Source organism: Dipodomys spectabilis, unplaced genomic scaffold, assembly GCF_019054845.1.
Source record: "Dipodomys spectabilis isolate Male_0828 unplaced genomic scaffold, ASM1905484v1 ptg000108l, whole genome shotgun sequence".
Lineage (NCBI taxonomy): Eukaryota > Metazoa > Chordata > Mammalia > Rodentia > Heteromyidae > Dipodomys > Dipodomys spectabilis.
Genome location: NW_024870785.1, coordinates 12,964,453 through 12,989,536, shown reverse-complemented (window position 1 = coordinate 12,989,536; position 25,084 = coordinate 12,964,453). Strand labels below are relative to the sequence as shown.

The 25,084-nt window shown below is 40.5% G+C and overlaps 1 protein-coding gene across 6 annotated transcripts in view; it reads left to right on the top strand.

Moving 5' to 3' along the window:
- Positions 1–25,084, top strand: part of Nedd4 (NEDD4 E3 ubiquitin protein ligase) — a 63,315-nt gene that overhangs the window by 6,614 nt on the left and 31,617 nt on the right. For 5 of the 6 annotated variants that reach the window (XM_042687659.1, XM_042687656.1, XM_042687657.1 and 2 more), the window contains exon 1: positions 9,760–11,250. In XM_042687659.1, the coding sequence (XP_042543593.1) occupies positions 9,760–11,250 (1,491 nt within the window). Of the gene's footprint in view, positions 1–2,259; positions 2,339–2,432; positions 2,472–3,684; positions 3,739–9,759; positions 11,251–25,084 lie in introns of those variants that run through there. The other variant, XM_042687660.1, reaches the window with a different exon arrangement.

The following is a 25,084-nucleotide window of genomic DNA, read 5'->3' as shown; positions in this document are numbered from 1 at the left end:
TTGAAGATAAGAGTTTCACGGACTTTCCTTCCCTGGGCTGGCTTTGAACCGAGATCCTCAGATCTCAGCCTCCTGAGTAGCTAGGATTACAGGTGTGACTGAGTAGCTAGGATTTTACAGGTATGAGCCACCGGTGCCTGGTGTGTTAGTGGTTTTTTAACTAAATCTTTTGGTATTGGAATTTCTGCATTTGTCCAGTGGTGGTGGTTGGATTTACTATTGAGCTCTGCCTCCAGAAGTTCATAAAACTCAAAAGACATAAATTATAAAATTTAACCACAGAAGTTATAGAAATTTTGGCTATTCATATTTAGTAACCCAGTAAAGAAATTAAACTTGTTAAAAGCTTTCCCACAAAGTAAATTTGAGGCACAATGGCTCCCTGGATAGCTCTATCAAACACATAGGCAAAACTAACATGAACTCAGAAAATGAGATACTTGTAACCGTTTTGTTAGATCATTTAACTTTGATCCCTAAACCAGAAGAAAGCATCTCAAGAAAACCAAAGACTGACACTCCTCATGAATATAGATACAAATTCTCACTAAACTTTATTTGTGTGTGTGTGTGTGTGTTGATCCTGGGGCTTGAACTTGGACCTGGGAGCTGTCTTTTGAGCTGTGTGATCTACCACTTGAGCCACAAATCCACTTCTAGCTTTTTTGGTGTTTAATTGGAGATAAAAGAGTCTCACAGAGGCTGGGCATGTGGCTTAGTGGTAGAGTGCTTGTCCAGCATGCATGAAGCTCTGGGTTCGATCCCTCAGTACCATGTAAGCAGAAAAAGCTGGAAGTGGTGCTGTGGCTCTGGTGGCCTTGTGTAAAAGAAGCTCAGGGGTAATGCCAAGGTCCTGAGTTCAAGCCTTAGGACTGGCAAAAAAGGGGAGTCTCACAGATTTTCTGCCTACACTGGTTTCAAACTGCAATCCTCATATTTCAGCCTTCTGAGTAGCTGGGCTTACAGCCGTGAGCCACCAGCATCTGGACTGTTCAACCTTTTTTTTTTTTTTTTTTTTAGAAGCTGAGTACCTATAATTCTAGCTACCTTGGAGGCTGAGATATGAGGATCACAGTTCCAAGCCAGCCTGGGCAGAAAAGTCTGTGAGACTCTTATCTCCAATTACACAACAAAAAGTTGGATGTAAAACTACATTTCAAGTGGTAGAGCCCTTGCCTTGAGCAAAAAGAAGCTCAGAGACAGTACTTGCACTCTGAGTTCAAGCCCCAGGACCTGTACACACACAGAAAAAAAATTAAGATATATTTATTGTATTCGTATAGTAAAGAAGAAAAATGGGCCAGTGCCAGTGGCTCATGCCTGTAATCCTAGCTACTCAGGAGGCTGAGATCAAAGCCAGCCTGGGCAGGAAACTCCATGAGGTGCTTATCTCTAGAAAACCGGAAGTGGTGTTATGGCTTAAGTGGTAGAGTGCTAGCTTTGAGCTGAAGAGCACAGGGACAGCACCCAGGCCCAGAGTTCAAGCCCCACGACCGACCAAAAAAAAAGGTATAGTGGAAGAAAATCACAGAGTTAAATTCAATTGGGGCATAAGTTAACAAATCCAACACCCAGTCACGATAAAAAAAAAAAAATTACTGAGCTAACTTAAGATGAAAAGTTGGTTTAATGTCTGAAAAATTAATTTAATTCACTGTAGAAATACAGTTTAAAAAAAAAAGAGGAGCCAGGTGCTGGTGGCTCATGTCTGTAATCCTAGCTACTCAGGAGGCTGAGATCTGAGGATCGAGGTTCAAAGCCAGCCTGGGCATGAAAGTCCATGAGACTTCTATCTCCAATAAACCACCAGAAAACCAGAAGTGGCACTGTGGCTTAAGTGATAGAGTGCTAGCCTTGAGCTGAAGAGTGCAAGGACAGTGCTCAGCCCCAGAATTCAAGCCCCATGACTGACCAAAAAGGAGGAGGAGGAGGAGGAAAGGAGGAAGAGGAGGAAGAGAAGAAGAAAACAGTTTTTTTAGACAGTTTCTCTTTATAATAGTCCAAACCTATAGCTTAGTTTCACTTAGTACTGGAATTACAGGTGTGAACCACCATACTCAACTGGGTATAATTTTTAACAGACTGTAGAGATGACTATAATTGCTTACTCTACATACAGAATAGCAACTTGTAAGTAGGGAAAATAATTGAAGCATTTCTTCACCAGGAAAACTCTGTGGTTAATTTGCATAGTCTAAGATTGGGCTAAGTAACAATTAAACCTTTCTCTTTTTTCCTTTTCTGTTTTTAATTTAACAGTGATCCTTATGTGAAAGTGACGTTATATGACCCCATGAATGGAGTTTTTACAAGTGTGCAAACAAAGACCATTAAAAAGGTGAGACTTGGCAGTACTGAAAAAACATTTTAATGGACTTTTTTTAATATGACAAACTATAAAAAATAGTTATATTATATTTATTATCTTTTAGTCTTTGAATCCAAGATGGAATGAAGAAATACTGTTCAGAGTAAGTACAAATATTTTTCTCCATAGGTTAGAATTCTGAGGTTCTCATTTAGCACATTCAGAAATATGCCTTAGAAGTTTTATTTTTTTATAGAATGTTACCATTTTAAAAAGAACTAAAATTAAGGACCTCCTTCATGATTAATTTTCCTGGAAAAAAATATATAACCTTTGTCAAAAAACGAACTTTACAACTTTGTTGGGGGGGGATGAGGGGGGATACAAAGGGAAGGGACGGAAGGGGAAACAAAGCAGGAGGCTACAATGCTTGATAAGAAATGTGTTCATAGCCGGGCGCTGGTGGCTCACGCCTGTAATCCTAGCTACTCAGGAGGCTGAGATCTGAGGATCGCGGTTCAAAGCCAGCCCGGGCAGGAGAGACCGTGAGACTCCTATCTCCAATAAACCACCAGAAAACTGGAAGTGGCGCTGTAGCTCAAGTGGTAGAGTGCTTGCCTTGAGCTGAAGAGCTGAGGGACAGCGCCCAGGCCCAGAGTTCAAGCCCCACGACCGACAAAAAAAAAAAAAAAAAGAAATGTGTTCATTATCTTACCCACGTAATTTTAACCCCTCTGTACAGTATTTTCACAATAAAAATATATTAAAAAATAAAAAATAAACCCATTGGCTTATGATTTTACAATTAAAAATATATATAACCTTATATATAATGTATATAATCGTATATATATATGTAATTTTTTTCACAATTTTTTCACAAATTTTTTTTTACAATACTGGGGCTTGAACTAAAGTCTGGGACACTTTTCCTTTAAGCTTTTACTTAGAGATGGTGCTCTACCACTTGAGCCACACTTCCACTTCTGGCCTTTGGGTGGTTAATTGGAGATAAGAGTCTCACAGACTTTCCTGTTGGGGCTGGCTTCAAACCATGATTCTCAGATCTCAGCCTGCTGAGTAGCTAGGATCAGAGATGTCAACCACAAGTGCCTGGTACTTTTGTTTCTTAAATTTTCTCATTGTCTTTTGGAGCAATTTCTCTGTACTTTTGTGATTTCTCATATTCTGCTTGAGCCAAACAATGATAAAATTAAAAAGAATTTATAGACGTTCTTATATACTTATATCCGTCCTTATAAACAGTGCCATTCCTATTCTATGTGCTGTGTGGAATTTCATACCTGTCATGTCACAGGATCAGCAATTAGAGCTGTAAAGCACGGGGTCCGATGCTCTCATTTTTCCTTCCTTAGGTCCATCCTCAGCAGCACCGACTCCTTTTTGAAGTGTTTGATGAAAATCGATTGGTAAGTTTTATTGCATAGGGAGGGAGACGGGAGAAGAAGAGTGGGCTTCATTGGTTCAGCCCAGGGAAATGAGAGCTGCAGAGCTGCTTAGGGAGACACAATGTTTTCTCTGTTTCCTGGGTTACTCTCTCTGCTCATTCTCTTAGCCATCAACTCCTCTGTTTCTCATCAGATTATGAATTCTCACCCTTGGTCTGTGGTGTCAGGAGGTAACAGCAGCAGGATCGCTTTATCTTGCCTTCCCTCCTAGTCTTCCCTGAGTCTTGATTTGTAGCCAAGGCTCCAGAGCCTTCACCCTGAGTATCTTCTGTTTTGTGTTCCTGGCTTTTCGCGAGATAACCTTACATCCAATTTCAACTTTGCTTCTCTCTTCTCTTAACTCTGCCCAGGACATCTGTATGCTGCACTGATAAGGAAGGATCTGATAAAGTCCTCTAGAAAATTGGCAGCTCTTACATGGGTCAAAAGGCAAAGGCAGTCTGATTTCCTTTTTATAGAATGATTGTTCTGATCCCTAAATTATCATGAAGGTCTATGCTTTGTCCTCATTTTAGCTCATTGGAAGGTGTGTGTGTGTGTGTGTGTGTGTGTGTGTGTGTGTGTGTGTGTGTGTGTGTGTGTGTGTGTGTGTGTGTGTGTGTGTGTGTGTTTGTGTGTTGGTCCTGGGGCTTGAACTGTCTAAGCTTTAGTGTTCAAGGCTACTGTTCTACCCACTTGAGCCACAGTTCTGTTTTGTTGTTGTTGTTGTTGTTTAATTGGAGATAAGAGTCTCATGGCATTTCCTGCCCAGGTCGGCTTCAAACCTCAATCCTGAGATCTCAGCCTCCTGAGTAGCTGGGATTACAAGTGTGATCCACCAGCACCAGGCTTTCTGATGTCTTTTTTTTCCTAACCATTTTTTATTTAGCATCTTACATTTCTATAAGTTATATTAGCTTTCCATCTCCAAAACAAAATATTTGAGGAAATCTACTTAAAAAGGGAAAAGCTTTGAAACAGGCCCTGGAAGTTCAAGCTTTTAATCCTATCTGCACAGGAGGCTGAGAGCTGAGAATTGTGCTTTCAAGGCAGCCACAGTGAAGTCTGTGAGACTCTTCTTTCCATTTGATTACCAAAAAGCAAAAGTGAAGCTCTGGCTTAAGTGGTAAAGCACTACCCTGGAGCAAAAAAGCTCTTGGACAGTGCCCAGGCCTGAGTTCAAGCTCTAGGACCAACAACGCCCCCCCCCCCCACACACACACATACACACAAAAAAAAGAGAAAAAAGTCTTATTTTTGTTATTAGTGTGAGAGGCTTCAGTACATGCTCATTTGGCTCTGTTGTTTCTGGGCCTGTGGAGAGGCAGGACACCAAGGTAAAAGAAAGAGATTGCTTTTTTATCAGTGCCTATCACCCTTACCCTTAAGCTATGAATCTGTAAATAGACTCATCTTTTTATTCTTTTTCTTTTTCCTTTTTTTTTCTTTCTTTTTTTGGTCTGTCAAGGGGCTTGAACTTGGGGCCTGGGTACTTTTGCTCAAGACTAGTGCTCTACCACTTTGAGGTACACCACCATTTCTGGTTTTCTAATGGTTAATTGGAGATAGAGTCTTACTTCCCTGGGAAAGTTCTCAAAAAAATCGGAAGTGTTGTTTTGGCTCAAAGTGGTAGAGTGCTAGCTTTGAGCAAAAGAGCTCAGAAACAGAGCCCAGGCTCTGAATTCAAGCCCCACAACTGACCAAGGTAGAGTGCAAGGCAAGCACTCTACCACTGAGCCACCTTCCCAGCCTCTATAGATTCCTTTTCTCATCTTAAGACTGGAGGTTTGAGGGGGTAACAATGCTCAATAGGAAGTGTACTCATTACCTTGCTCATGTAACTATAACCCTCTGTATAGTATCTTTACAATAAAAAATTAAAAAAAAAAAGACTGGAGGTTTGTAAAATACAATCATTCTGGTGATGGTTATGGTGGTGATAGGAGGCGGTACCACTTCATAACGGTGTGTCCTAAAAAAAAAAATCTCAGCAGTGTAGAAATTAGCAGTATGCTCTAAGAAATACACCTGCACACATTCAGCCCTGAGAAGGTTTAGGAAATGTCTGGGTTCTGGGTGGGGCCACTGCACTTGTGAGTTTTAATGGTTGCATTGATTAGGGTTGGAGACGGAGGGAGGGAGAGACGGAGATTTTAAGGGCTTGATTTATGTGTTTGTGGAAGCTGGCAAGTGTGCAATCAGTGGGAAAAGCCAGGAAGCCGGGAATATAGGCAGGCTTTCTAAAGTGGAGAGTTGAGGCAGAATTGCTTCTTTGGGGAAACTTCTTGTCTTTATGGCCTTCAACTAATTGGACTATTTGCATTATGGAATACAATCAAATGACCTCAAAGTTTGGCAATTACAGTGTTAATCATATCTCTAGTATTTGTTGAGGGGGTGGTTTACTGGGGCTTGAACCCAGGGCCTGGGAGCTGTCCCTTAGCTTTTTTTGCTCAAGGCTGGTACCCTATCATTCAAGCCACACCTCTACTTTCAGCTTTTTGGTGGTTAATTGGAAGTAAGAGTCTCTTGCTGGGCACTGGTGGGCTTATGCCTATAACCCTAGCTACTCAGGAGGCTGAGATCTGTGGATCGTGGTTCAAAGCCAGCTATAGTAGGAAAGTCTTTGAGACTCTTAACCTCTTAAGCAACAGAAAAGCCAGAAGTGGCAATGTGGCTCAAGTGGTAGAATGCAAGCCTTGAGCAAAAAAAAAAAAAAAGTTCAGGGACAGTGCCCAGGCCCTGATTTCATGCCCCCGGACTGTGACTCTCCCTCCCCCAGGAAAAAAAAAGAAAAAAAGAATCTCATAAAGAATCTCACAGACTTTCCTACCCAGGCTGGCTTTGAACCTGGATCCTCTGAGCTCAGCCTCCTGAGTAGCTAGGATGTCAGGTATATGTCACCAGTACCTGGCTGTTCATTTTAACTTCTGAAGTACCTTCAGAGCAGGACCTAAACTAACATGTGACCAGAAGTAAGGCACCATGACTGTGTGCATCTAGTTGCTCTGTGCAGTTAACTATCACAGTGGACTTCGGCCCTTAAGGTTCATCAACCGTTAGCATTACCCAGAGCCTATCCGTGTCATGCCGTTCTTCATCATGTCATTCTGTGTGTAAATAATAACAACACAGCTCAGAGTGGGGGGTCCCGTGACCTTTAGTCCTACCAGGAATAGGAAAATCTGTAGGACCACTATGGACGGCCTCCTCCCCGGTGAGGGCAATCACTGATGCCCAGGCCCCCTGCCTTGAGATGAGGCTTGACTACTCACCTTGCAGCCTCTACGAGACTGAGGGGCAACATTTACCCCATGCGCTGATTCCCAGCGTGGCTGCACTAATTGTAGTTCAGATCCTAGAAGTACAGGATTCTCAGTCTTTCTGGAATCAGAGCTCTAATGGGAGTACTAGAGAGTACACAGGATTCTCTTGCTTTACTTTCTCTTGTCTGAAACTCTCTCTTTAAATCTTTCAAGTATCATTCCTTCTTGTCTAGCTACAGTTTTTTTTTTTCATCTTTCTCTTCTTCTTCTCCTTTTAAATTTCTTTAGAAGAAGCAATGGATCATCTTTTTAAAAGAAATCATAAAACAAAGCATGAGGCAACCAGGCATTGGTAGCTCACACCTATAATCCAAGCTACTACTTAGGAGGCTGAGAGCTAAAGATTGAGGTTCCAAGCTAGCCCAGGCAGGAAAGACCCATGACAAGCTCTTATCTCCAGTTAACCCCAAAAAAGTCAAACGTGAAGCTGTAGTTCAAATGATATAGAACATCAGTCTTGAGCAGAAAAAGCTAGGGGATAGCATTCAGGTTCTGAGTTCAAGTTTCAGTACTGGCACGTGCGCATGCACGCACACATACACACACACATACACACGAATAAAGAAAAAACAAGGGTATTTATTGAAGTCTTTAAAATCATAAGGAAATAGGTTTTATAAAACCAATGTACTGTGATAAGTGTATTACTAAGTTTACAACCATTATATACCTTCTTAGACAGAAATGTCTCCTTTGAGTCAAATAAAATTCAAGAAATTCCTCTTTATGTTTTATCATGTCTTAATTGATTAAAAATTCTGTTTAAAAATGGTGATTAAAAACAGACCTAACTTCAGCCATTTTCTTGTTTAAACAAAATACGGGTATATATTTTACATATTTGCTTTTACTTAGGGCGAAAAAAAAAACTTAGAAAAATACAACTGGGGTGTAGTTCCATGTGGTAAACAGCTCAGCTGTTTTCCTTTTTACTTTCCTATGAATGAGCCAGTATATATTTATTGCTAGACTTTCAGCTATAAAATTCAGGTAAGAGGTTTAAATATACCCTAGAGTATTATCTAAAAATAAATTTGTTTCTTCCAAACAGAATACCAACCTTAGTCTATGACATTTGGGAGAGAAATTAAAATATTACACTTTATTGCCCTAGTAAACTGAAAATAAAGGTTAAATAAATACAAAGCCAAAAAGGAAAAAAAAAAAAAATATATATATATATACACATACACACACATACAAAATCCCAACCTCTGGAAAGACAAACAGCCTACTGTTCCCTACAGTGAGAGTTTTATCAGCATGGGTAAGCAATTCCACCTTGAGGCCAGCTCAAAAATGTAAACAAGTATGCACTCTGTTTATATAAAGAAATATGCATGGGTTGTATTTCTTTATACATATCAAACAGCGACTTGGATTGTTTCAAAGCACCGGTAGGGGGCAGCAAAGAGCTCCCAAGCGGGTTTTTTTTTTTTTTTTTTTTCCCAGAACAGAATTGGCATTGAGATATGTTTATTTGATGTGTGAAACCCTGTTTAGACTTCTTTATGTACCTCCCTCTTAAGTGAATATATTGCAGAGACAGTGGAATAAAATATCCAGTGTGTTCAGACTAGATTAGGGTATAGTTTTTCTGTCTAATCTGCATATGTTTTTAATGGAATGTTTGCTTTGGCTATTTCTTGGCAAAGTTTTTAATAGTCAAAATATAAATGGCATCATTTAAACACTGTTCTAGTTGGCAGCACAAGGTCTTAAAATTACAGGAGAAAATAACTTGGTGACAGCGTCTCTTAAAACTTTTTTTCTTTTCTTTTCTTTCTTCCCCTGCTTTTTTTCCTCAGTTCTGTGCTCCATTCTGGAAGCAGTCTCAAGAGGATCATTTTGTAGTTAATATCTGTTAGCTTTCACTTTTTATAAGTGGTATTTTAATGCTGAAGTCCTAATTCACCCTGCTGCTTTGGCTCTTTCCAAATTTATACAACTTGTTTGAATAGATTTCATTTAAAAAAATTTTATTTTAACGGTTCATTTTCCTTTCTGCATTAACTGACGACTCGATTCCTAGTTACGACTACTATTTGGAAATTCAATCTTTGATTTGATACTCAATTACATGGGAGTTTCATTCCTACCCACTTCCTGTAATTCTAAACCTTTGGAGAAAAATATTAGTGGTCAGACTCTGCTGGAGAAAGTATTGGAAGTGTGATTCTGTGTGTGTGTTGGGGGGGGGTGGTGGTAGTGGTGGTTAAATGTTCATTTAGTAGAGCTGGGGTTAAAAAAAAAAGGTTTTCGACTTGAAATGCTAGAGGATTGTTGTCTTTGTGTTAGTCATTCATGCAAATTGGAGAAGGTATACTGGAGCAGTGTTGGCTGTGTTTTGAGTCAGGGCTGCGGCTGAGCTCAGCTGAAAGGTCGCATTTGGACAACAAGAGACTCAAAGACATTCTGGAAATATCAGTCTGCGGCATGGACCGTCTTTTTCTCTCTCTGGACTCTGGTATATCATGTTTTACTTAGGAGAAAGACTACTGCCAGATACTGCTTCTTCCCCCTCTCCCCCCCCACTCCCTGCTTTTTTTTTTTTAAGCCACCACAAATGATTTTTTTCCCCCTCGTTGGGATGAGTGCAGCTGCTTCTAGCCTCTCTACGGGACAGAGATCTTTGTTTGGATTTTCCAGCTCTTAATATGTTCGGAAATGCAAACAAATGGCACAGAGCTTGCGACTGCACTTCACAGCAAGAAGAAGCAACACTTACCCTCTGTCGGAAACTCCAGAAGATGAGCTGGACAGGCGGATTCCCGGGTCCTTCCAGACCCCAGCACGGATTTCAGCCTCGAATGTAGTTCAGATGAACCTGACTCCTAGGCACGCTGCCTTTGCTGCTCCGTTCACACAGGACCATGGGAAGCCTCGGGAAGTAGCCTTTGTCCCTTCCTCTGACAGTGTGCAGAAGAAGACCAGCTGCCTGCAGATTTCCCTCCAGCCCATAAGGTACGGTGGAGGTCTCCAGTCTAGCCACGTCTTAACGGAGGGGGAGGATGTCTTATTTGCTGTAATTGATCATGAACTGCACGATGCTCCTGCCCCTGGGAGTGGGAGCCTCAGTAACGTGTCAGCCAGTGACAATGGATCCTGCAGTAGCACTGGTAGCGATTACGGCTCCTGTACAAGTATCACAAGTGGAGGTTCGTACTCAAACAGTGTCCTCAGTGACAGTAGTACCTGCACTTGCCCACCAAGTGATGAGACACTTTTTGGTGGCACTTTATCTTCCGACAGCACCTCGAATACAACCAAACCACACAGGAGCACCCCTCCCTGTGAGATTTTTTCCAGAAGTCCCAGTGTGGTCCCCATCATCCAGGATGGCTCAGAGCCTGGACTAGACGTGGTGACTTCGCCTGTGAGCAGGAATACAAAAATCCCACTCAAGCGCTGTTCCTCCTTAGTCATTTTTCCTAGGAGTCCTTCAACCACGCCACCAGCTTCCCCCACCACCACGGGTCTTCTCCCAAGCAGAGGAGCCTACCAAACCTCTCACCAGTTGGTGGTTTCTCCTAATGAGCCTGGACATCACGAAGATGGCACCAGTGCCAAAGGATTCCTCTCCACAGCTGTCAATGGACTCCGATTATCCAAAACACTCGGGACCCCCGGAGGAGAAGTGAGAGACATCCGGCCACTCCATACATCACCAAAGAGAGTTGTTGTTTCAAATCATAACAGGCCAAACCCGACTCTCTGTGAGAAGTCGGCCGAAGGGTATGCTTGCGTTTCAGTGCAGTTCACCCAACAGACAGCAAGCCTGTTAGATGGTGAAACAAAGGGTGATTGTCAACCAGAGAGGTCAGAAATGAAGTTTCCTTCTGAGTCCGAGCATCCCAAGTTCCCACCTAGGGCACCATCGGCTTGCCTACCGAACACCCCCAACATAGATTGCCAGGTCAATATCAGTGGAGAGTTGGAAAGACCAAAGCCGCAGATGCACAGAAACCACGCTACTCTACAAAGAAGTATTTCATTGGGAGGAACGTATCCAAATATTTCCTGTTTATCCAGCCTGAAGCACAATTGTTCTAAGGGGGGACCATCGCAGTTACATATAAAATTTGCATCTGGAAGTGAAGTTAAAGTTGATAATTTATCAAGAGAGAGCAACAGAGATTTCACAGGCCAACTGTCTCATTCTTACAAGGTAAGTTTCCTTAGGTCCGATCATTAAATGCTCATTTATGTTAGAATAGTGGAATGACACATTTGGTTGCAACTGATTATAACAGCAGTTTATAGAGGTTCCTAGTTGTTAGCTAGCAAAACTTTTGTAACTACCACTTTTAATTGGAAATCAGAAGAAATCCCCCAAAAAGGTTTTCACTGTATTATTTCCTTAATGGACAAATTATGCATTTTTTTTTTAAAAAAAACAAACCTTTTCTAAGTGATTTAAGTTGTAAAATGCTTCTGTAAACAATTTTGTAACATTTTATCTTGCTATATTTTTCTTTCAACAATTTTAATACATTATTACTATTAGCATTGGTAAAACTATTAATATTACACAATACTTAAATATATTACACAGTATTTTAATGTATTATTAAATGTATATTATATCTGATACACACATAACATTACACAGTATTTTGTATATTCATGTATTACTCCTATGTCCAAATAGGGATGATATATATTATAATTTAAAATGTAATAGTATTTAATAACATTCAGTATTCCTATAGTTTTCCCTTTCTCCTTAATCATTGTAAAATAAAGTAAATGGTTATTTAATATATGAAGCAAAGCATATAAAAATATTATGATCTTGTTATAAAGGCACATAGGAATATTTCTTGATCATGCATGTAGACATAAGATCATTGATAGAAACTATTATAATTGCATGCTTAAACAGAGAAAAAGAAATGGTATTGGCATTTGTGTATACTCCAACCACAGGAATTTTGTTTCTGCCCTATTTTCCTTCAGCTAATAGTTAATATTGGCTTCTAAAATTTAGCTTCCTCTCTCAACAATATTGATTTCTAAGTTTTGTATGTTTGAATTTGCCTGAAATCACTCGGCATTTTCCATAATTTTCTATTTACCATGTTAATTTCTTTTTTGGGCAAATTTATTATATAGTAATTTAACTCTAATGAATCTTAGCCAAAGCAGTTCAAAAGTACTTAAAATAGTTTGGACTGAAATAGTTTTGTTTTTGTTTTCTTCTTTTTAATTCTGTGTTTGGAAGGTCTTGCTAGATTGCAGGAAACAAATTTTTTTCTGACTAAATTTATCTTAGTTTATCTTAGAATATAGTTTTATTTGAGGGGGAGTGTGAGAGTGGGCTCTACCTGCTTATCTGTATTTATATATCAGTTAATATTTATATTTATGTATCATTCAATATCTGTACTAAAGATTAGAAAGGGGAAAAAAGACTAGATAAGTAGCTGAGGCAGACAGAATACTAAGTACTGGATAGTTTGTTTTTTCTCTTTTGAAATCTGACAAATATAATTGTTACCAATGTCCAGATTGTTAATCTAACTACTGAAGATGAAAAAAAGAGATTACATGTCACATTCCAATCTATGTTTTTTGGATTATTGATTCCATTTAGAAAACCTTCTGAATAGCCAGGAGAAGAGTATAAGCATTCAACTGTCCTCTTTCCCCAAGAGACGCATTAGCCGGTACTTAGTAAGAAACAAAGGAACCGTTAATTGAATGACTGTTACTTATAAAATTATTTTACATTTAATGAAATAATCTGAAAGGAATAACTGACCAAAAATTAGTTATAGCAATATCCTTAACATAGTTGATTTTGAGTTTCTTGATACTTTTCACAGAGTATTTGTTGTTGTTTTTTTTTTACAAGTTTATTCTTCTAGATCTCAGTTTATTATTCTTTCTGTCATTTAGGGAAAGAAAAGGCTCCATCCAAGTTTTGCTTAAATGTATTTTAAGTGAAATGAATGCCTTTTATATTGCCAAAAATATACATTTTCATGGTGCTTAGTTTAACATAGGTAAGCTAACTAATAATTGGAGGACAACCAAAAGGACTAGTTAATCCCAGTTCTATTGGGGGGGGGAGATTATTGGATTATAGAATAGTCGAAGTATGCAATTTGTTGGAGGGTTTTACATTGTGTTCTTCTTTCCATGTTCATTGAACAACTTTTTGTCATAAAAGTATCATAAATACTGTGATAACAGTTAAATTCAATGCAGGCTGGGTCTAAATTGATCGAATTGATAAGTAGTAAAACAACAGCAACAACAACACACCAAAGGCTTATTTTATTGAGGAGTCATAGTACAGTTACCTTTTCTAAACACAGCAGTGGCAACAGTTACAAGATTGTAGAAATAATCCTGTGTTTATCAATAATTATATATTAATCTAATTATAGTGGTATATTGTAACTCACTTATAAATAAACAGCTCCCAAAATATTTCCCATGTCTCCAGTGAGTCTGGGTGCGTATTCTGATATGCTGAGTCTGTATTCACTTTTAACAAGTTGATATTAGAGTAGCATTTAGTCATGTCAACTATCTGTACCGGGCAGCCGTGAAATTAAATCACTGCTTTGGTCAGAGACCACTGTTTCCTAAGGCCTGGAAAAAGCTACAGATTCTTTGCTATGTTTTGTTACCAGCCTGTACCCACAGCCTAGTTCCCTATAATCAACAGCTCATTGACGATGAAGTTTTAATATCTAGTGAAAGTTTTTACCTAGATAGGAGACACAGAATGTGTACTGTGTTTATTGCTTAGGAGGAAGATGGGACTTGGGCTGAAAATGTTTGTTTATGCCATAATAATAGCAAGGATAAAGTTTGTAATGCATGCCTTTAGGAATTCAGTATCGCATTTGTAAAGGCAGTCAAGTGACTTTTGATCTACAAATAGGAATTTTCATGTTTTAAGGTTGTGTGAAATAGTCTGTCAGCTCAACCCATGAACAGGTTAAGGATTGTTACTATTGAGAGTTCTTAAATCTTTCTAGTACTTTGCCTACTCTAAGTATCTTTTCCCTATCTGTTGTTTAGTGAAGGTCTAGGTTCTCCATTAGATATTATGACTGTGTCATTCAAGGCCTTAGACTTTTACTAAGCTTAAGCTTCTTCTATCATTTACTTACATATGTGTTTTTAAATAGTTTTTGTATGTTTTCTCTTTTGCTTATTATCTATTACTTATTCCTGAATAGGAAAGACCTTTAGGTATAATACAGAAGAACTTTTGAAAAATGCTTACCTCGCATTACACATTTCAGTCATTTATTTGGTTATTTTTTCAAGGTAAATGTCTTAAATATATACCTATTTTAGTGTCCTATTATTTTTGCATTCCTGATCTTATAAGGACTTTATGTCATCAAGCCAGATTGCTTGAGATAATTGGTTTATGTGAGCCACACATACTCAGTCTTTCCTAGAAAAAGCAATGTTATTCATAATGATGCAACAATGTAAATGACCAGGTTTGGAAATGTGATTATATATAAATATATATATTGGTTATATGGTTTGGTTATAAATATTTCTATATAATACAAATACATATATATGAATGTATATTTCTTCAAACTTGAGAATTACAATATTGACTACAGGGAGCTGGGATGTTTGCTTGGAAATACTTTGTATTCTCCACAGACAGATCTTCATTAATTCATTCATCAAGCATAGATTTAAATGCCAACCACTAAGAATAAAAAAAATTTAAAATTTGGGCACTAGTGGCTCATGCCTGTAATCCTAGCTACTCGGGAAGCTGAGATCTAAAGATCGAGGTCTGAAGCCAGCTCTGTCTCTGAGATTCTTTTTTTTTTTTTTTTTTTTTTGGGTCCGGTCGTGGGGCCTGAACTCTGGGTCTGGGCACTGTCCCTCAGCTCTTCAGCTCAAGGCTAGTGCTCTACCACTTGAGCCACAGCACCACTTCCTGCTTTTTTCTTTTTGCTTATGTGGTGCTGAGGAATCGAACCCAGGGCCTCAGGCATGCAAGGCAAGTGCTCTACCACTGAGCCAACTTCCCAGCCCCACGTCTCTGAGATTCTTATCTCCAATTAACTAGCCTAAGCCGTGGTAGCTCATGCCTGCAACCCTAGCTACTCAAGAGGCTGAGATCTGAGAATCATGATTCAAAACCAACCCAGGCAGGACAGTTCATGAGACTCTTATCTCCAATTAACTACTAAAAAGGCAGAAGTAGAGCTCAAGTGGTAGATCATTAGCCTTGAGCCAAAAATACTAAAAAGCTAAGGAACAATGCCTCGGCCATAAGTTCAAGCCTCCAGGCTGGCACATAAAATAATCAAATAGACCAAGTAAAGATCACCTATTTTGGGGGCCCTCCCTTCCTAGTAATGGGGACACACCAGTAAACAGAAGGATTGTCTTCATTCTAATTAGCATGTGGTGTGCTAGAACAGCAGTATGCTTCAGAAAGAAATATTGGATGATATTTTTCTGGAGGAAGGGACCTGTTTTAGCCAAGGAAAGCATCACCGGGCAGGTGACTGGCCAGCTGGGTCTTGATGGGTAGATTGGAGTTTGCCAGGCAGAAACATTGAAATTCCAGGGCAGGGTCCTCCCTCCAGCGCTATTTATGCCAGGGGCCCGGATACTTCATTGTCCTAGTGCAGCCCAGTGTCCTCTAGGATGCTGAGCACAGGGCTGGCCTCCACCCACCCAATGCCAGAAGCACCCCTCTCCAGATGCCAACCAAAAATAAGTCTCCGAGCCACACACTGAGTGACTCAGGTGCAGGTTAGCTAGGGATGCAGTAAGGAGTTGGTATACTAGAAGAGAGTTGGGGAGTCCCTTATGCTGAAGAGGAAGTAACTTGTCTCCAGCTAATAGTTAGGACTTAGGCAATAGGCAAGTTTCTCTCTGTCTCTCTGTTTCTGTCTCTCTGTCTCTGTCTCTGTCTCTCTTTGTGCCTATGCTCAGGCTTGAACTCAGGGCCTGGGTGCTGTCACTGAGCTGTTATTGCTGGTAAACTGGAAATAAGAGTCTTACAGACTTTCCTGCTTGGGCTGGCTTCAAACCATGATCCTCCTGAGTAGCTAGTATTACAGGCATGAGCCACCAGCACCCGGCAGAAAATCTTTATTCTTTTTGATACTTGTAGAGAGTAAGTTTTTGTGACACCATGGTTATAAATGCATCAGCCTTTTCCTAGCTTGGATGCCTTGGTGAATGGCAACATTGTGAACGGAGGCAGGGAACTAAAGAGGGACCAGATTGGGAGGGGAACGGGAGGAGGGAGCTGTGCGTTGTTGAGTGTGTGTGGTGATGTTGGGGTGGTGGTATGGCTCTCAATGGGGCAACTGGAGGAATGGAGCCAGCCCGGGACAGACGTGATTGCTGCAAAGCTAAAGTGACAGATGTGCAGTCAAAAGCCTCAGGTATCTGGGTGCTGATGACTCACGCTTGTAGTTCTAGCTCCTCAGGAGGCTGAGATCTGAGGATCTTGGTTCAAAGGCAGCCCGGGCAGGAAAGTCCATGAGACTCTTACTTTCAATAAACCAACAAAAAGCCTGAAGTGGAGCTGTGGTTCAAATGATGGAGCACTAGCCTTGAGTTAAAAAAAAAAAAAGCAGGGGTGGGGGAGATATCGTCTAGGCCCTGAGTTCAAGCCCCAGGACTGACATCCTAAAAACAAAGGGGGTCAGTAGACAGACTAGGCGAGCATGGTAGCTTAGAATCCTAGGAAGTGACAGAGGACAGTGTGCCTTCCCACTGGCTTTGAACATCCATTAGAGCAGTTAGGACATCCTTCAGGACTTTAGCAAGAGTTGGGTCAGAAATGACCAGGGTAGAAATAGGTAAGGAGTCAGGAGCAGCTTTCCGGAGGTCCTACATGGGTTGCTAAACATCATGTTTTTAGACATCGTGAGCAAGGTGCCATTTCAACATTACCACATAGCAGACACGGACTTCGTGGCCATTAGAGATAGAAGCCACATTCTTTCTCCACAAAGGGTGTATACAGTGTCTTTTTTTTTTTTTTTTTTCCAGACGAGGGAAAAGTTGTGGCTCTCTTGTTCTTCCCTCTTGGAACTATTAGAATCAGTAGATCTCGGGCAGTGAAAAGTGAAATGGGAATCCAGTTAAATCAAACGAAGGAAACAGAAAATTGGAAACCTGACACTATCTATGAATAGTCACAACTCCTTAGGGACCACGTTGCTGTGACTTTCGCCACCCCCTCCCAGCCACCAAACACAAAACAAAACGAAATACAGCTATGTAGAACAGCAAGGCAGCGATTCAAGGCCTCGTCCTAGAAACTACTTGGGGATGAGGTAACTCTGTCTCTGTTACTTTTTTTTTTTCTTTGTGCTGATACTGGGGCTTGATTTCAGGGCTTAGGTGCTGTCACTTAGCTTTTTCACTCAAGGCTTGTTTTGGGTTTTTTTTTTTTTTTTTTTTGGTGGTTTGTTGAAGGTAAGTGTCTCATGAATTTTCCTGCCTGGTCTGGCTTCAACATTCTGCCCTCAGATCTCAGCCTTCTGAGTAGTTAGAATTACAGGCGTGAACGTTTTTTGCAAAGATTTAATCAAACTGCTGACATAGGGCGTGTGGAAATCCAGTGTCTTTGTATCTTGGAGCTCAACTCATGAGCCAGTTACAACAAAGAACACCATAAACAAGCAAATCCAAGGTAGTTCCAGATAGACTGTTGCAGGTCAGGGGAAGGAAGGAAAGACTATGCCTTCTCTGGATATAGAAATATTGCAGATCATGAGCATGACAATTTGCCTTGTGAAGGGTACAATGTGTTTGTGACTTTAACTGAGTGTCACTATCCCACAATACTGTGAAATTTATGTAATCACCTAATCTCATTTTAAAAAAAAAGAGAGAAGAGATGGGTTGGGAGGGATGGGTTGTTGTCAGACCCTTTGTACTCATATACTGTTTTGTAGAATGGGAACTTCTTTGTACAACCACTTAAGATATAATAATAAGAAAAATATAAAAAAAGAGAAGTATTGCAGAACCATAGCACTATGTTACATTTTGACTTCTCGTAATAGAAAAATATACTGTGGGGATGGGAAAGATGGGGGAGAAGAATACAAGGGTAACATTGATCAGACACATTGTCCTCATAAACTGATCTGTTGAATTAAAACCCTTTTGTACAACTACTTCAAGATAAATATATATACACACTTATGTATATATATATATTTATAGATATATACACACACATCACTACACAAAAATAAATTTTCAGTAGGCTATTGGTTGAACCATGGGTAATATCTCCTATGTTTAGATTTAGTTGATAAGTAAGGACAGATTTTTTTATTCTTTGTCCCTCCCCTCACAAAAGGTGAGTAGAGCATCTTATAATAGAGTTAAAATGATCCATGATTGATGCCCTTTTGGTTTTCTTCTTTACTTTTTCTGTTAAGTTTTTTGTTTATAGGCTGTATTCTAACAATTTAAGAAGGATCCTCATTAAAGAATGACTTATTAAAATAGCATTTGAACCCAGTGCCAGTGGCTCACACCTGTAATCATAGGTACTCAGGAGAGATCTAAACATTCAGAGTCAGCCAAGGCAGAAAAGTCTGTGAGACATCTTCTCTAGTTAACCCCCAAAAAGCCAGTCTGGAGGCATGACTCAAGTGGTAACATACCATCCATGAGCAAAGAAAACCAACTCAAAGCCTAAGGCCTGGTGTTCAAGCCCTACTAGCAAAAATAAAAAGTTAAAGATGGAATATAAAAGTAGAAAAGCAAGCAAGCAGGCAGGGAAAATGTTATATTTTTTTTTAATTGATCAGAAAAGGAGAGGAGATTAAATAAGTAGCTGTTGTTGCTTTTTTTCTGAACTACCATTGACTAGAACACAATCCTCTAAATCAGCGATGTTTCTTCTCGTCTTGTTCCACATATCCTCAGGATGGAGAACAGTGATGGTCAATAAATATTTATTAAATTCATCAGCAGGCTAGAAATGTGGCTTAGTGGTATAGAGGGCTTGCCTAGCATGCCTGAAGCCCTGGGTTCAATTCCTCAGGATGACAGAAACAGAAAAAGCCAGAAGTAGAGCTGTGGCTCAAGGGGCAGAGTGCTAAAGCAGCTCAGGGACAATGACCAGGCCCAGAATTCAAGCCCCAGAACTGGAAAAAATAATAATCAGCAAAGCCAGGGCTCCTGTGGAGTGGAGGCAGAGAGGCTTGCAAGATCCTGAGAGGCAAGGCTGAGCAGAGAGCCTTGTGCAGATAACCAAACTAGGCTATTTAAGTGATGACTGGTGCTCCTTCGTCGTGTGCATGGAAGAATGGCACTCTTAAATGAATACCTTCTCCCTGGGGTGGATGCCAGTGGAATATTCTGATCGTGACTCAACGATTCGTTTCCACAGTGGAGTCTGATTCATAGCCTACATATTCGAACTGGTACCAGAGAACCTACATATCTGGGGAGCAGCTCACATCAGGTTTTCTCAAAAAGGCAATCCAATGGACAAAGAACTTCTTAGTGATATTTAAGCAGAAAGTCATTTGATTTGCTTTCAATTTTGTCATGGGTTCATAAAAAAAAGAACTTCCTTTCAAACTGGATGTCAGAGCTAGGATTTCCAGACAGGTTCCTGGAGTTTCAAGTAACTGTTTTAGCGATGAATGACCTTTACTTTTGTACCAAGGCTGAATCCTCTTAAAGAGTCACAGCCCTTAATGGAAACTCAAGTCGTCTTCAAAGCAAATTAATTTAGCAAGTATTTATCCGAAATAGAATATGCGCCTACCATAAGTGGAGAAACTTATTCCTGGATTTGTAGAGCCTATGATTGGAGGTAAGAAGACAATTATTGCTCACAAAAAAATGGGGTAGGACAATAGGTAATAATCGTGCAATGTCTACTTCAGGCAGGTTTTGAATACCTGACACCCGAACTCAAAGATGTGATTGTCTGTATACTGGGAATTAATTTAAATTTGACCTTAGAAACACATGTGCCTATTTTTAAAGCTACATGTTATTTCTCTAAAGAGTCCTTTATTTTCTCTGTATTTCAGGTAGCATTCTTACTAAAGTTAATGACAGTTTTTCTTCCTAAATTCAGAGCACTTATTGTTCTACTTGACGTTAAAAAAAAATGAATTTGCCAGAGGCTGGTGGCTCACACCTGTAATCCTAGCTACTCATATTCAGGAGGCTGAGATCTAAGGATTGTGGTTCAAAGCCAGCCCGGGCAGGAAAGTCTGTGAGACTCTTATCTCCAATTAACCACTAGAAAACCAGAAGTGGTGCTGTGGCTCAAGTGGTAGAGCACTCACCTTGAGCTGAAGAGTTGAGGGATAGGGCTCAGGCCCAGAGTTCAAGCCCCACGTCTGACCAAAAAAAAAATTTTTTTTATTTACTAACCTAACCACATTCACCACAGACATACTGTTTTGTTCCCTCAGCTCTTCAGCTCAAGGCTAGCGCTCTACCACTTGAACCACAGTGCCACTTCCGGCTTTTTTTCTTTTTGCTTATGTGGTGCTGAGGAATCGATCCTAGGGCCTCAGGCATGTAAGGCAAGCGCTCTACCACTGAGCCACCTTCCCAGCCCAACTGTTTTGTTTTTAAATGACCTGGCAGTCTCAGTCTTAATCCTTTCTCAGATTTTTCAGGCCGACCTTCTTAAATAACTTGTATTTTTACTGAGTGCAAATGCCCTTTTCTGAAGAAAGTGGTTTGCTGTTCAAACATAGGAAATAACTGTTGCAAAGAAATGCTTGGCATTCAGAATTTGGAACAATTGGTTGGCTAAGGAAACATTAATGAACATCACAGACTGACTGGCCTCCCAGGAATGAGTTTCAAGCTCTGACTTTTTTTCCTTTGTAAATGGAAAAAGAACCTTTAATTGTCCTCCATTTCTACCAACCACATGCCCCAGACTTTCCAGGGGACCTCCCAGTTCCTTCCCAGACCATGCATACTGTCACTGAGTCTGGAAAATAGAGTTCTTTGGGGTCATTTGATTGGATGTGAAAGTCAATGAGCTGAGTTCAGATCAGTGGCCTTAAAAAAGGAAGATACTGTGTTATCAGATCTGTTTAGAATGTATTTTACCATTCCAGAAGTACTTGAGACAAGGAAATTCTCACTGGGCGGGATTTTAGTTATATAGTTGGGTGGTTTCAAGACAATCATTGAGGTCAGGCACTGGTGGTTTACAGTACCTGTCATCCTAGCTACTCAGGAGGCTGAAATCTGAAGATAACAGTTCGATGCCAGACCAGGCAGAAAAGTCTGTGAGATTCTTTTTTTTTTTTTTTTTTTGCTTATGTGGTGCTGAGGAATCGAACCCAGGGCCTCAGGCATGCAAGGCAAGCGCTCTACCACTGAGCCACCTTCCCAGACCTCTTTTTTTTTTTTTTTTTTTTTTTTGGGGGGGGGTCAGTTGTGGGACTGAACTCTGGGCCTGGGTACTGTCTCTCAGCTCTTCAGCTCAAGATTAGCGCTCTACCACTTGAGCCACAGCACCACTTCCGGCTTTTTCTGCTTATGTGGTGCTGAGGAATCAAACCCAGGGCCTCATGCATACAAGGCAAGCACTCTACCACTGAGTCACCTTCCCAGAATTGTAGATTCATATCTACAATTAACCAGCAAAAATGCTGCATGTGGGGGTGTGGCTCAAGTGGTAGAGTGCTAGGCTTGAGCCAAAAAAGTTAAGGACAGTGCCTAGGCCCTGAGTTCAAATCCTAGCACCAACTCACATAATCAACAAAAAGGAATATTGTTTGTCATATTTATATGGTCAGATTTAGTTCTCCCATTGGGCTATTTTTTCTGTTCGTCTCATCTGGGTTTTGTTTCCTTCTTCCTGCATTATTTTAGGTTAATCAAGTATTTGTAATGCTGCATTGAAATTCTTCCATTGGTTTTTCAGTTCTGCAATCAATTATTGCTTAATTTACCTAAATCATACCATTTCCTGCAAAACATAAGGGTCTTAAAAAGGGATTTATTTGCTCCACCTGTATTTTGTGAGTGTCATTACATTCATGTATTTATTTTTGTTGGTCTTGGGGCTTTAACTCCAGGGCCTGGGTGCTGTCCCTGAGCTTTTGTGCTCAAGGCTAGTGTTCTACCACCTGAGCCACAACTCCACTTTAGCTCTTTTTTGGTAGTTAATTGGAGATAAGAATCTTATGGACTTTTCTGCCTAAGCTGGCTTCAAACTACAATCCTCACATCTCAGCCTCATGAGTAACTAGGATTACAGGTGTGAACAACTCAGGATATTTTTGTTCGCCTTTTTTTTTTTGGTTGGTCTGGGGCTTCAACTCTGGGCCTGGGCGCTGTCCCTCAGCTCTTCAGCTCAAGGGTAGTGCTCTATCCCTTGAGCCAGAGCGCCACTTCCAGCTTTTTCTGTTTATGTGGTGCTGAGGAATGGAACCAGGGCCTGATGCATGCAAGGCAAGCACTCTACCACTGAGCCAACTTCCCAGCCTTACTTTTGTTCGCCTTTGTAGTAGACACTGTTCTGTTTTTTCTGACTTCCATTGTTTGTGACATGTAATCAGTCCTTATTTGTATTATTGTTCCCCTGGATGTTTTTACCTGACTGCTTTTTTCCCCCATTCTCCTTTAGCATTTTTTTCTTTTCTTTTTTTTTTCCTTTAGCATTTAATAATGATGTGCTCACATATGTTTCTTTATATTTATCCTGCTCTAATTCATTAAGTTCATTAATGCCTAGACTTGTGTTTTTCCAAGTGTGGAAAATCTGCCTGCTTTGTTGTTCCCCTTCTCCCCCCCAACTATGTTTCTGCGTATTTCTTCCTACCACTTCTTTTCTGGGATTCTAGTTACACATATGTTAGACTGCTTGAACATCCCACAAATCCTCTTTACTTTTTGGTTTGGATAAGTTCTGTTGATCTTGCTTCAAGTTCTTAGAACTTTTTTCCAGTCATCTTCAGTCATATGCCAAGCCTTAACTGATTTTTTTAAAATTTCATATATGGTACTTTTTTGTGCTAAAGTTTACATTTGACTCATTTTTATAGTTTCATTTCATTGATGAGATTTCTCCTATCTGGTCATTCATTACGACCTTATTTTCCTTTTAAGTTCTTGAGCATCTTTGTAACAGCCATTCTAATTTCCCTGTTTATTTCAGGATTTGGTCATCTTGTGCCAGGTTCCTATTGATGCTGGTGCATATTCGATTCCATTTCATGTCTAGTAATCTTTTACTATGTGCTGGGCAGTATATGTAGTATATAATGAAGATAATAAATGTTGTTCTTTCTCTGAAGAAGAATCAATTTTTTACTTGAGCAAGTTAACTTAGCTGGACTCCAAATTCTGTCTTTCCTTTAGTGAACTTTTTTTTTTTTTTTTTTGGTCAGTTGTGGGGCTTGAACTCTGGGCCTGGGCTTGGTCCCTGACCTCTTCAGCTCAAGGTGAGCGCTTTACCACTTGATCCACAGTGCTGCTTTGGTTTTCTGATGTTTAATTGGAGATAAGAGTCTCACTGTGTAGGCTAGCTTTGAACTGAGATCCTCATATCTCAGCCTCCTGAGTAGCTAGGATTATAGGGTGAGCCCCCAGAATCTGTCTGGTGAACTATTTTTTTGGTCATAAGGCTTGAACTCAAGGCCTGGGTAGTGTCCCTGAGCTTTTTATTCAATGGTAGAAGTCTGCCACTTGGAGTCACAGTGCCACTTCCAGGTTTTTTTGGGTTTTTGTGGGGTTTTTTGAATGGTTAATTAGCGAGAAGCCAGCCTGGGCTGGCTTTAAACCATGATCCTGAGGGCTGGGAAGGTGGCTCAGTGGTAGAATGCTTGCCTTGTAAGCATAACGCTCTGGGTTCGATTCCTCAGCACCACATGAGCAGAAAAAGCCGGAAGTGGTACTGTGGCTCAAGTAGTAGAGCACTACCCTTGAGCTGAAGAGCTGAGGGACAGAGTTCAGGCCCCACAACCAACCAAAAAAAAAAAAAAAAAAACCATGATCCTCAGATCTCAGCCTCCTGAGTAGGTGGATTTTCAGGCTTGAGCCACCAGCACCTGACTGATTCTTTGGTGAACATTTCTTTTCTTTTGTCAGTCATGGGACTTGAACTCTGGGCCTGGGCACTGTCCCTCAGCTCTTCAGCCCAAGGCAAGCGCTCTACCACTTGAGCCACAGCGCCACTTCTTAAAACACACTACTTAAAACAATATGGCTTAGAGACATGCCTCAGCTGGAAGAATGCTTGCTGGAGGCACTGAGTTCAAACACCAGTGCCATCAAGGAATGAGAGGGAGAGAGGGAAGAGAAAAGAAAAGGAAAGGAGTGTCTACAATTCCATCAAACTTCAGAACAAATAATATAATTACAGTATCATGAATATTATTTTTTTCTTTTTTGGTCAGTCGTGGGGCCTGAACTCTGGGCCTGGGCACTGTCCCTCAGCTCTTCAGCTCAAGATTAGCGCTCTACCACTTGAGCCACAGTGCCCACTACCAGCTTTTTCTGTGTATGTGGTGCTGAGGAATCGAACCCAGGGCCTCATGCATGCAAGGCAAGCACTCTACCACCGAGCCACCTTCCCAGTTCCATGGTGAACATTTCTTGAAATCTGCTTGAGCTGGGCCCTGGTGGCTCACACCTGTAATCCTAGCTACTCCAGAGACTGAGATCTGAGGATCACGGTTCAAGGCCAGCCCATACCTCTAATAAACCACCAGAAAATCGGAAGTGGTGCTGTGGCTCAAGTAGTAGAGCCCTTGTCTTGAGCTCAGGGACAGTGCCCAGACCCAGAGTTCAAGCTCCACTACCAACAAAATAAAACAAAAAAAGAAAAAGAAATCTCTGCTTGATGCTTTCCACCTAGAAGCTGATACCTTTCACATGTGCAGTTCAGGGATAAACTAGGGTTTTGGATAGAATTTATTCATAAATTTGGAGGGCTCTTGTGATTTCCCTTTCTGGGATTTTCTCCTTCACTTTCAGTGATGCTGTTAATTCCAGCCTTGGTCTACCAACTCATCCAACCA